The following is a 12,843-nucleotide window of genomic DNA, read 5'->3' on the forward strand; positions in this document are numbered from 1 at the left end:
TTGTTGTATTTCCCCTCTAATTTCTCTCACTTGTGTGTGTCTGTTTAGACTCACCCCCTACGAGTGGTACAATCCCCACCCCTGCCTGAAGGGGCGCTGTAACCTCCTCATCAACCAATACTCGCTAGGCAACAGCTTCTGGTTCCCCGTGGGGGGGTTCATGCAGCAGGGGTCCACCATCGCCCCCCGCGCCCTCTCCACGCGCTGCGTCAGTGGAGTATGGTGAGTACAAATGCATTTTTTTCTCACATGGTCCTTTCCAGCAGAGTTCCAGCAAAGATGGGGGATGCGTAACCAGGCCCATCCAGCACACCTTTGGCTTAGCACAGCTTGGTTTGGCGCAGTAGTGTGAAAACGGTAATAGTGTACTTGATAAATCATACCGCTTGACTTAGACACCTTGGCTTTGCACATCTGTCCCGATGCACACCAGAACCGTAATGTGGTGGATGGTTAACCAGACAGGCTAGCGCAGGTAAGCTCGGCTCGGTTGAGTAGTGTGATAAGGGAAACATGGGAAAATGTTACTTTGAAGTTCCTGAAGCTGCAGCAGAGAGGTCAAGGCCACAGGCAAAAGGTGAACCTCTAATTAGCAACCACTTATAAACCCTTAAGACGACGCTATGATCATATCATGTATGTGCCCCTGCTCCAATTAGCCTACCATCTGGGCCCTGAATATTTCCTATTTCCTATCCAATTAAGAGTCTGATACTATACTTGATACTGTACCGCTGAGGTAGTCTGTGTGAGTCTTTAAATGATACTTCATTTCGTTCATTAATTCAATCGTTTTTTAAAAACCAAGCACATGTAAAACTTGAAAAAGCCATAGATGCACCTGAATGTAGTCATGGAGGATAACACACAATGAAGTCTGGTACTTATTTCCATTGTGGTCCTCTTGAGACAAGATGGCTAGGCACGGTCGAACCTGGTTGAACACAGTACGACAGCGAGATACCAAAACATAAAAACAAAGAAGAGGAACATCTATCCCATCGTTGCAGTTACATCATAAGGGTCATTCGTATGGGCACAGAAGACATCAAACAGTTTTTGACTTTATTTTTTAAAGATGCCCAGAGAGGACGTCATTTTTATGTGCAGAGGCAACTCATTCCACTCTGAGGCTCCAGTATACTAGACAGTACCTCTCCCAGCATTACTCCTGAACCTGTATAAGCACACATTAGCAACACCTGATCTGGTGCTGGGATTGTGTGCATTCCTAACACGGGGAAAGTAATCAGTTAGATATCAGGGCGCAGAACCATAAATACTCCTGCAAACCAAACTCAGTCTAATCTGGGACACCCTAGCCTCAACAGGCAGACAGTTGAGTTCCTGAAAGCAGCTCCTGCCTATGTGAGTATGTGGACTCACCTTCAATACTACCCTGATCAGCTTATTCTTGTCTATCTGGAGCTTCCCCTTCAGAAGCTTAGATAAGCCCCCAAACCAGGAAGTACTAGCGTAGTCAAAATGGCATTGGATGAAGGCAGTGGCTAGCACAATCATGGAGTCCTTATCAAACAGCTTGGACTTTCTAGCCAAAGATGTAGTCCTGACATTAACCTTCCGTAGCACCTTACTGGCCATGCTCACACCTCCCAAGCTTCCATCAAGGATGCATCCCAGGTAGCTAACATAGGTTTTATTAGGCAGCACCTCACCCCCTAACTCCACTTTGATTTCAGAGGACCTACACAATTTAGGTCTGGACCCAAAAGTAATTGCCTCAGTTTTACCTATGTGCAGAGATAGCTTATTATCTCCAAGCCATTTGCTAATGTTAGTAAGCTCTGTGCTAAGAATGCTCTCCAACATAGTTTTACTTTTGATGAGACATCATCCGCATAAAGGAGAATACGGCAAGAACAAGCATCTTTCATATTCTTTATATACAGTTAAAACCGTAGAGGCCCAAGCACACTCCCCTGCGGAATGCCATAACTTATTGGTTTTGCCTGAGACAGTGAACCATACCTCTGATGTAGTCTGTGTGAGCCTAAATATGATACTGTACCTCTGAGGTAGTCTGTGTGAGTCTATAGCTGATACTGTATCACTGAGGTAGTCTGTGTGCGTCTTTACATGATACTGTACCACTGAGGTAGTCTGTGTGAGTCTATAGATGATACTGTACCTCTGAGGTAGTCTGTGTGAGTCTATAGATGATACTGTACCTCTGAGGTAGTCTGTGTGAGTCTATAGATGATACTGTACCTCTGAGGTAGTCTGTGTGAGTCTATAGCTGATACTGTACCTCGCTCTGTCCCTCCAGGTGGGCGTTCACCCTGATCATCATCTCGTCCTACACGGCCAACCTGGCTGCCTTCCTCACTGTCCAGAGGATGGAGGTACCCATCGAGTCAGTGGACGACCTGGCTGATCAGACGGCCATCGAGTATGGCACCATGCACGGGGGCTCCACCATGACCTTCTTCCAGGTGAAGGGCAAACACACACACACACACACACACACACACTTACACACACATGCATACCACACACATGGCCCCCTCCACTATAATAGATGACCTGTCACTGATCTTCTCTTAGACCCTGTCACCTCACTGTCTGTCCCCCGCTCCACCTCCAATGACTATGGCTTATCTATTTCCTGTCTGATTGTCAATGTCCTCTTCCCCCTGAAGGAAAGCTCAGTGCTGCACCTGGAGAGATAGGCAGTGTGGGTCAGCCGCTGACTTTCCCTTTCAGCCTATGTAGCTGGCCTCAAAGCAGGCTTTCATCTGTCAAAGAGAAAGAGAAAGGGTGGCGACAGCGAGAGAAAGACAAAGACCGAAAGGGAGCTCCTCTCTCTCTCTCTCCTTTAGATTCCTGTGGGGCCTCTTTTGTTCTCCAGAGCCCAAAGCATGCTCTCAGCACTCAGATCAGACCAGATCTGACCGTTCTTCTCCCTCTTCTTGTCACATGACCCCCCCCCCCCCCTATATCACAGAACTCACGCTACCAGACGTACCAGCGCATGTGGAACTTCATGCACTCCAAGCAGCCCAGTGTGTTTGTGAAGAGCACGGAGGAGGGCATCGCCCGCGTGGTCAACTCCAACTATGCCTACCTGCTAGAGAGCACCATGAACGAGTACTACCGGCAGCGCAACTGTAACCTCACCCAGATAGGAGGTCTGCTGGACACCAAGGGCTACGGCATTGGCATGCCAGTGGGTAAGTGTGGAGGGAAGATGGGAAGGAGAGAAGGGCATGGAGGAGAAGGAGGGGTGGGAAGGTAGGAGAAGGAGAGAGTACCGATTTTACACAACTCCAACTGGAGCGGGCATTTTTGTATGGGTTTTCTCTGCTCACTCTACTTAGTGCGGTTTTTATGAAAAGGAAATGCTGTCACTACATCCCTTTCACAGTCCAGGAACAGTGGAGCGAACTGGAATGAGTTAAATTATTTTAATCGACTCTTGGTATGGACTGGAGTTGCTGCTTGAAAAATCTATATTTTACTGTTCAAAGTGAAACCAGCAAATGCATTGGTTTTTGTCTCTGAAAAGTGTTTCCCAAACCGGTCCTCGGAAACCCCCAGCCATGCCACATACCAGTATTTGTTCAATTTGGAAAACACTGCCTTGGTATACAGTGTGGGATATGCAAATCATAGGTCATAGGAAGGTTACGTTGATGCACACACGTACAGACTAGCTCTTATTGTAAACTGCACTCATCGTAATGCATAAAAACACATGCTACAGGAAACCTCCCAGGAATTCATCGATATGCTCACTCATTGACGAGATGGCCTTTGCAGGGCGGTGACCCTCTGCACATCTCCTCCCTCCTCAGGGTCAGTGTACCGGGATGAGTTTGACCTTGCCATCCTCAAGCTGCAAGAAGACAACCGTCTAGAGATCTTGAAGAGGAAATGGTGGGATGGTGGCAAGTGTCCAAAGGAGGAGGATCACCGTGCCAAAGGTGCTATTACTCCTCCATCTGTCATTCTCTCTCTCTATCCATCCATCCCCCTTGTCCGCCCCCTCTCATCTTACCCACCCTATTTAGACAGGTGTAGTATCACGGTCACTGAGATGCTGTGTGTGTGTGTGTGTGTGTGTGTGTGTGTGTGTGTGTGTGTGTGTGTGTGTGTGTGTGTGTGTGTGTGTGTGTGTGTGTGTGTGTGTGTGGGTGTGTGTGTGTGTGTGTGTGTGTGTGTGTGTGTGTGTGTGTGTGTGTGTGTGTGTGTGTGTGTGTGTGTGTGTGTGTGTGTGTGTGTGTGTGTGTGTGTGTGTGTGTGTGTGTGTGTGTGTGTGTGTGTGTGTGTGTGTGTGTGTGTGTGTGTGTGTGTGTGTGTGTGTGTGTGTGTGTGTGTGTGTGTGTGTGTGTGTGTGTGTGTGTGTGTGTGTGTGTGTGTGTGTGTGTGTGTGTGTGTGTGTGTGTGTGTGTGTGTGTGTGTGTGTGTGTGTGTGTGTGTGTGTGTGTGTGTGTGTGTGTGTGTGTGTGTGTGTGTGTGTGTGTGTGTGTGTGGTGTGGTGTGTGTGTGTGTGTGTGTGTGTGTGTGTGTGTGTGTGTGTGTGTGTGTGTGTGTGTGTGTGTGTGTGTGTGTGTGTGTGTGTGTGTGTGTGTGTGTGTGTGTGTGTGTGTGTGTGTGTGTGTGTGTGTGTGTGTGTGTGTGTGGTGTGTGTGTGTGTGTGTGTGTGTGTGTGTGTGTGTGTGTGTGTGTGTGTGTGTGTGTGTGTGTGTGTGTGTGTGTGTGTGTGGTGTGTGTGTGTGTGTGTGTGTGTGTGTGTGTGTGTGTGTGTGTGTGTGGTGTGTGTGTGTGTGTGTGTGTGTGTGTGTGTGGTGCGTGCGTGCGTGCGTGCGTGCGTGCGTGCGTGCGTGCGTGCGTGCGTGCGTGCGTGCGTGCGTGCGTGCGTGCGTGCGTGCGTGCGTGCGTGCGTGCGTGCGTGCGTGCGTGCGTGCGTGCGTGCGTGCGTGCGTGCGTGCGTGCGTGCGTGCGTGCGCACAGTGGTGGGGGGGGGGGTGTATATATGTGTGTGCGTTTGTGACTCTCTCCAATTCTCTCTCTCCCACCCTCTCAGGACTAGGCATGGAAAACATAGGCGGTATCTTCGTGGTGCTGGTGTGTGGTCTGCTGGTGGCCATCTTCATGGCGGTGCTGGAGTTTATGTGGTTTCTGCGGCAGACGCCCGGAACAGAGGTGAGAGAGGACTATTTTACCTGCATCTGCTTTGTCTCCCTCTCCCCGCCCTGATGCTCTCTTCTCCCAGACCCAGCTCAACTCCAGGAGCAGCAATCCCCACAAGCCCACTATGCTGCCTCACACATGGGGAAACACACAGCTTCCTATCCCTGCCACCCCTTGCCGAGTGGGCGCCATTGCCTTTATTTGCCTCCGAGACCTTACAGCACAAAGCCAAAGATAATACCCGACACACAGTATCTAACTATCAATCTACAGGCCTTTAGGTAATAGACTTCAGCTGCCTCCACTGGTAGTGAATGTGGCTTCAAATGCTGTGATTTTCTTCTTGAACAACCTCAAAAATCAGCCCCCTTTGAATTAACATTTGAATGAGACGTCATTTCGTGGTTTGACATTTATATTATTTCCATTTCTGCAGTATTTTTATGTGATAATTTTTGTTCAATTGGATTTGTTATACAATACACTGTGATAAAAAAATATAATAATATCTAAATAAACCAGCATCTTTACAGAAAAGCCTATGCCACCTGACTTATTTGGGGGGGGGGGGGACTAGGAAATGAAGTGAGTGTGTGTGCGTACAAGCTGTCTATCTATCTAGTTGCTTATTTGGATTGACTTATTTGACTTTTGTCAGATGGCATGGCTCATAACCCACACAGTGCCTCTGTAAGCGTATCCCTTCTATCACATGGTACAAAGGGAGATGCCATGGGCCAACACAGTTAGAAAGATGTACTGTGTGACTACATCCCTGTTCTTCTCTCCTCACAGAGAGGAAACAGGCACACACAGATACAGTAACACCCATTTAATGCAGTTTGGGCAATATGGGCAATTAGTCTTGTGTTATGGAGATGACAATGGCTAAATGTAGAATGTAACCAATATTTCACAATCATTTCATATAATAAATAAGAATGTTAAACAATCTAGAGGAAATATATCAATATTTAACCAGTCAGTTGTCTGTTTTTCTTTGAAGACCCTAGGTTGTTGTTACATTTTCTCAACAAACTACGTCTTCAGTTCCTTTTGTTAGATATTGTCACATTTAAATGTCCAGTACATCCGATTCTATCTTATTTGTGTGGCTGTTGTCTGTCTGTCAGTCTCTGATCTTGCAGTGTGTCAGTGAGATCTCCCGGCCTCTCTCTCTTCCCTCTCTCTCCCTGTGTGTGTTGCAGCTGTCGGTGTGTGAGGAGATGCTACGGGAGCTCCAGGGGATCGTCCTGTGCCGGGACAGCCTACAGCTGAGGCGTCGGCGGGGGACAACCATGCTCCGTCCTCGCTCCCTGCCCCTGGAAGAGCGCCGGGCAAGGGCGGCTGCCGTCAGCCTGAGCAATGGCAAGTTGTGTGGCGCTGCCGCCGGCCTGCCCCTCTCCGAGCCCCTCTCCCACAGACTGGCGCAGGAGGCGGCTTTGGTGGCGCGTGGCTGCAGCCACATCCGCATCTGCCCCGAGTGCAGGCGCTTCCAGGGGCTGCGCGCCATGCGTCCCGGGGGAGGCCCCAGCCACGGCGCCTCGCCCACCCACAGCGAGGAGAGCATAGAGTGGGAGAAAACGACCAACAGCAGCGAACCCGAATAACAATGACCCCCTCCCCCTTGACCTGGACAACCCTTTTTACCTACCTAGACCACCACACACCCACTGTACCCAGTAGGCACATCTCCACAAGGGCAACGGGGGGCATCATGGGAAGGTCATGTGGTACTGTGACAGGAGCTGCCTTGATCCTGGTGTATTTGATCTGGGAGGACGGTGGCTGGGGCGTTGGCTTTGGCTGTGGAAATTCTGGGCACGTCCCCCCTGGAAGGGATCTTTGAGTTGAGTGGCGCTCTGGAATGATGCCCTGGGCTTAGTGTTGGAACTCCCGTTGTACATGTCCATAGAGACTTACCAGAGGAAGTCCGTGAGGTGGGACACGACCTCTCTGTATGGGCTGTCTGTCTCGAAGGCCCTATGCCCTGTCTAGGATGTGAAGGACACAGGTTACGGGGCATTTGTACTATGCAGTATTTTCTGTCACTCGTGCTAATTGTTGATTTGTTTATAAATTATTTGTCCTTTTGTTGTGTTCTTGATATTGATCATATTGTTACTCTTCTATTGTTCTCTGATACGATACAATTTTTTATTTTCCCGAGAACTGTGGACATTATTGCCTTTTCAGAGCTACAAACAGAGAACACATAGAAAAAGACTTCCAAGTGCCGACAAAACCGAGGATATTGAGCGATGGGAAAGCACCACGGCGTTGAGACGACGACGACAAAGAGAACTGAACATGAAGACAAACACAATGACTTGTTTTATAATAGTGACCGTATTCTATATGGAACATGTGTTTGCAACATATTTCCGAAAGACAGCAACGCCATGTCAGCAGGTGTGATGCTGATGATTGGAGGGGAGAATGAGTTTCCCGTTCAAACAATTTGCCCAGAGACACAAAGAACCCCAATGTAATCAGAAATAGTCCTCATTCGTTCCCTTTGCGCATGTGTGGGCCCTGTCTCTTGATATTGCCCCCAGATCACAAGTCATAAACAATACCAGGAACCACAACATACCACCATTTTGAGTTTCTTTCCATTGTCCACTGTGGTATACAGTATCATATGAATCCCATATACTGTAAGAAATTGGTATTGGTTTGCTATTTCCAATTTGTGCCCTCCATTCCCTCTGTTCAACTCACTCTCTTTGTCATCGTGCTGCACCATTGCCTCGACATGACTCAGACACAATCTCTGCGGCATGCACTACACACTCATGCACACGCACAGAAATGCACACAGTCACACATGCAGGCACACAGGCATGTGCACACACACACGGACTCATCGCACACAAACAATACACGCAGCCAATGCAGATAGTCACACTGCAGAGGTAGTCACACTGAGATGGTGGTATTGGGAAAAATTCAACACATTCCAGAACAAATTAAAACTCCCAGTAAATGTTTTCTACAGGAATTTTACTCTGATTTATTAAAGACTCCACCCAAAATGAAACATTGTCTGACTTTTTCATAAGTCTGAGGGGTTTGAAGTCTTTTATGTGACATTTGTTCCTGGGATCCCCATTTTGTAAATTCCACAAATATAATTTCGAAAAAGGATATGGTGCCAATTATTCCCATTAATTTAGGATATAGGCCTGCAGATTTCCCAATGATAACAAACCTCAATTTTGGGGTGAGCTAATCCCTGTAACCATCAGCAGAGACCGTATTCATTTGGCACCAAACGGAACAAAAAGGACTGAAACAGGGAGGGCCTACTTGAACTTGTCCAATAAGAAACAATCATTTGAATTTTCCTTTGCCATTTTTTCTTTTTTTTAAAAAGCGTTTTCCATCACATGCCTTAATTAATGAATACAATCCTTGTAATGAAATGAAGGCCATCCCCGTCCAGATTGGATTTGTAGGAGCAAAGCTGTACTTTCTCCATGTGTTCATTCAAGTTGATTTAGTCAATGTACCATATCGCAAATTCATTGATGTGGCATGTAGTGTTACTCATTTTCCTTTAGGAAGTTGAATGTTTTATACGTTGCTGGTGGTGTCCTTGGGATTCATTGTTTTGTCTGTGCTTTTCTACTAAATTGACTAAAATGAGTGGGCGAAAGTGAACAACTGTGGTCTGTCTGTTGATGGATCCGTCTCCTTGACGATGCCCAAGGGGTGTGCCACTCGTATGTCAAGAGTGCCTGAAACCAGGCCATCTTGACAAAGTATTCAATTGGAGGCGTCCAGGTATGTCAGGTTCATTTGTATTTGTCACATCCAATCTAAAACCTGAACCTTTAATCTGAAGGGACTCTTTCAGCATTTGAATTAAATCCACTATTAAGTTGATTTCATTCATCTCCAAAATTGCTTTTCAAGGCATCTATACAAAGTGCCAGTCAAACACCGGATTTCCGCACAGGATATGCATTCTCCTGCCTTAGTGTACTTGGTTGAAAGTGTATGACCTAGGCCATGCATTTTTACAATGATGTTAATGAAATGGCTGAGCAGATAGCTTAGTTTGGGTCAATGAGGGTCTGAGACTGTAGAAGGAACTGTTGTCTATTTTCATAATGCCTTAATCTATATCCCTCACGGCAGCAGGCCACAAATGCAAAAGGTCCCTTAAGAACAGTGGTATTCAAACTTTTTCAGTGGGGCACACATTTTTTTCCCAAGAATTTCTTGCGACCCCACCTCAAATATAATGGCACAACCTTAAAATGATTACGTTTATTACATCAACAATAACCCATAAATTCATTGCATTTTCCTCATATACAGAAACCAATAAATACATTTACCCAATAAAATTATATTTTCTGATTATCTTTCTCAGAAAATGTTTAATATTGTTCCATACAATAATCTGTACTCATGTTTTGTTCCTAATATACATCTATACACTGATTGAGTGTAAAAAACATTAGGAACACCTGCTCTTTCCATGACATAGACTGACCAGGTGAATAAAGGTGAAAGCTATGATCCCTTATTGATGTCACTTGTTAAATCCACTTCAGTCAGTGTACTGTAGATGAAGGGGAGGAGGTTAAAGAACCATTTTTAAACATTGAGACAATTGAGACATGGACTGTGTATGTGTGACATTCAGAGAATGAATGGGCAAGACTACCATACCTCATTCAAGTGCCTTTAAATGGGGTATGGTAGTAGGTGCCAGGCGCACCAGTTAGTGTTTTAAGAACTGCAATGCTGCTGGGTTTTTGGCGCTCAACAGTTTCCCGTGTGTATCTAGAATGGTCCACCACCCAAAGGACATCCAGCCATATTAACAAAACTGTGGGAAGTATTAGAGTCAACATGGGCTAGCATCCCCGTGGAACGCTTTCGACACCTTGTAGAGTCCATGCCCTGACGAAAGGGCGAAAGGGAGTGCAGCTCAATATTAGGAAGGTGGTGTTAATGTTTATATATATATATATATATACAGTATACATATATATATATTATGTTTTGTTTTGTAGATTTTGCCGACCCCACTGCAGCCTAGCTTTGAATACCACTTTTTAAGAACGTTCTCTTGCTTCAATACTAGAACATCGCTAGTGAATTCCTTTAGTAGCCAATGCCACCACATTCAACAAATATGAAGTTCATATTCCCCATTAAAAGTCCCTCCATTATACCAAATATGGTGTTGCAACTTAACAATTCCTTCACTCGTGGTATGCACAGCCATACTTTTCCTTAGTTTGATTTTACAAATAGACTTGGGATCATCATCTGTTTTCAAAGGATTCGATTTCTTCCCATGTCTGTTCATTTTACCACTGAAGACCAGTCCGACATGTTTCCATACAATGTGAATACCCGTAAATACGTTTCGTTTAATGCTCTACGAGAAGCTTTACCCTGTGAGTGAAGTCGTCCTGGTTTTGCTGTGTGACTATTCTCTGAGAGGTGTTTGCTGTACATTGTGTTTGTTTTTTGAGCTCCTAAGGATACAGAGAGAGGGGTTAAAGAATAAGCTGTACAGCGCTCATTGTTATATCATATAGAGGCTATAGTGTCAATCCTCTTATGGAACTTTATTGTCGTAGGTGTGTGAATACAGAATGCTCAACAAGGGTTTCCCAATGGAGGTTCCAGGGGCTCTTTGTTTCTACAAGCCCTCACCTTAACCAGTATCCACATCAAATTGAACTTGTGTGAACACACACACACACGTCCACATACAAGCACACACATACTGCACACACATCTACAGGCATGATGAATAATGATGCATTCAAACATTCAATCTGCAGGTTTTTCTATAAGGAGATTGTATGTAGTTGCTAGGTCACAGGGGTTGCATACAAAATGGCACCCTTTTGCTATTCCCCGCTTTGGACAAAAGAAGTGTGCACTATACAGGGAATAGGGCGCCGTTTGGGACAGACGCTGAGACAACGTGGGGTCAGCTGGATGAACTCCCGAGTTTAGGGAATGGATAGTGGGATTCTGTGCTCCTAACTTTTATGCATTGAAAACATTTACAGACGTTCAATAGAGCGTAGTTGGAATAAGATTGCCAATTACCTTGAAGGCTAAAGGGAGTTGAATTGGAATGAAGAGGAATCGTCATGTAGAACTAGCACTCTGAGACTTTCACTGGGAGACCCTGAGTAGGGTGGCAGGATTTGGCTGCTATATTTTATATGCTTTATTTTCTTATGTTGTCATTTTTATTCCAATATAAATACATTTCTTAAAACATAAACCGCCGATCTGAGGGTTTCCTGTTTGTCCTATTGTCTTTATTCAACGTTGTCAAGTCATGCAAAATTTTCACACGTGTGGTGAACAATATTCACAGGTAAATTGGCAGGTGTCCTAGCAGTTAGAGGGGCGATCCAGCACCCGGAGGGTTTGCTAGATCGAATCACCGGGGGCCGACGGGAGAAATCTGGCGGGAAGTGAGTTGGCCACTGAAGGGTTGCTGGTGTCAAATCATAGATGCCATTGCCTGCCTCTGTGCCTTTGAGCAAGGCCCTTAATCCACCACAACACAGTGTGGCAGCCCCCGCACCTCTCCAAAACCTGTATATGTATATATATATGTATGTCTTACGGAGGGTTTGGGTTAAAAGCGGAAGTCAAATTTAAGTTGGACATTGTGTGCACTTGACCAATAAAGTGATTTTAAGATTTTAAGGGTTTTTCTTATTTAAAAAAATAACTATGTTCTATATTGTAGAATAATAGTGAAGACATCAAAACTATGAAATAACACATATCATGTATTAACCAAAAAAGTGTTAAACAAATCTAAATATATTTGAGATTCTTCAGAGTAGCCACTCTTTGCCTTGATGACAGCTTTCCACACTCTTGGCATTCTCTCAACCAGCTTCATGAGGTAGTCACCTGGAATGCATTTAAATTAATAGCTGTGCCTTGTTAGAAGTTCATTTGTGGAATTTCTTTCCTTCTTAAGGCTACTTTGAAGAATCTCAAATATAAAATATATGTTGATTAGTTTAACACTTTTTTGATTACTACATGATTCCATTTGTGTTATATCATAGTGTTGATGTCTTCACTATTATTCTACAATGTAGAAAATAGTAAAAATAAAGAAAAACCCTTGAATCACTAGGTGTGTCCGATCTTTTGACTGGTACTGTATGTCAATATGTATTTGTTGTACATTTTTTGGCATCAAACTGGTGGCAGTTGCGAAAAAAGTCAATAGTTGAATGAGTTGCAGAGGTAATTGAAAATAATGCCATTGTTGATTTAGAAGCTTTTTTTCATTAATTAGGCTATTTTCTCTTGAACCATATGGTCTATCTACTAGAACTCATGGACATTATGGACACAGATATATAAATAATACTGTATATGGATTCAAGTTATTCAAGTATAAATGACCAAGGTTACGATATATTGCCATACATTTTCTGTTAACTACCCAAATTACTAAAGATTTGCAACCCTGTTCACAACTCAATCTGTCTGCATTTCCTCAATGGGGTTTTCTCTATCTCTATCCATGACTGCAGCGATGACACCTCAGAGATGGCTACAACTTCTTTATATTGTTACCCAACCCCAGTTCTCCCTCTCCTTTTCTATCGTCATGCAGATGCCTCGCTAGACAAGGGCCTGTATTCATAAGACGTCTCAGAGAAGGAG

At 45.0% G+C, this 12,843-nt stretch overlaps 1 protein-coding gene across 1 annotated transcript in view; it reads left to right on the forward strand.

Annotated features, from left to right (window-relative positions):
* The window catches only part of LOC109887491 (glutamate receptor ionotropic, kainate 4), a 435,871-nt gene extending 426,182 nt beyond the window's left edge, over positions 1 to 9,689 (forward strand). Inside the window, exons 16-21 of the mRNA XM_031790434.1 lie at positions 49 to 222; positions 2,288 to 2,453; positions 2,966 to 3,191; positions 3,816 to 3,944; positions 5,048 to 5,166; positions 6,363 to 9,689. Coding sequence (XP_031646294.1) covers positions 49 to 222; positions 2,288 to 2,453; positions 2,966 to 3,191; positions 3,816 to 3,944; positions 5,048 to 5,166; positions 6,363 to 6,764 — 1,216 coding nt within the window. The 3' untranslated portion in view covers positions 6,765 to 9,689. The remainder of the gene's footprint in view (positions 1 to 48; positions 223 to 2,287; positions 2,454 to 2,965; positions 3,192 to 3,815; positions 3,945 to 5,047; positions 5,167 to 6,362) is intronic.
* Positions 9,690 to 12,843: the final 3,154 nt, after the last annotated feature.

This window comes from Oncorhynchus kisutch, linkage group LG15, assembly GCF_002021735.2.
Source record: "Oncorhynchus kisutch isolate 150728-3 linkage group LG15, Okis_V2, whole genome shotgun sequence".
Classification (NCBI taxonomy): domain Eukaryota; kingdom Metazoa; phylum Chordata; class Actinopteri; order Salmoniformes; family Salmonidae; genus Oncorhynchus; species Oncorhynchus kisutch.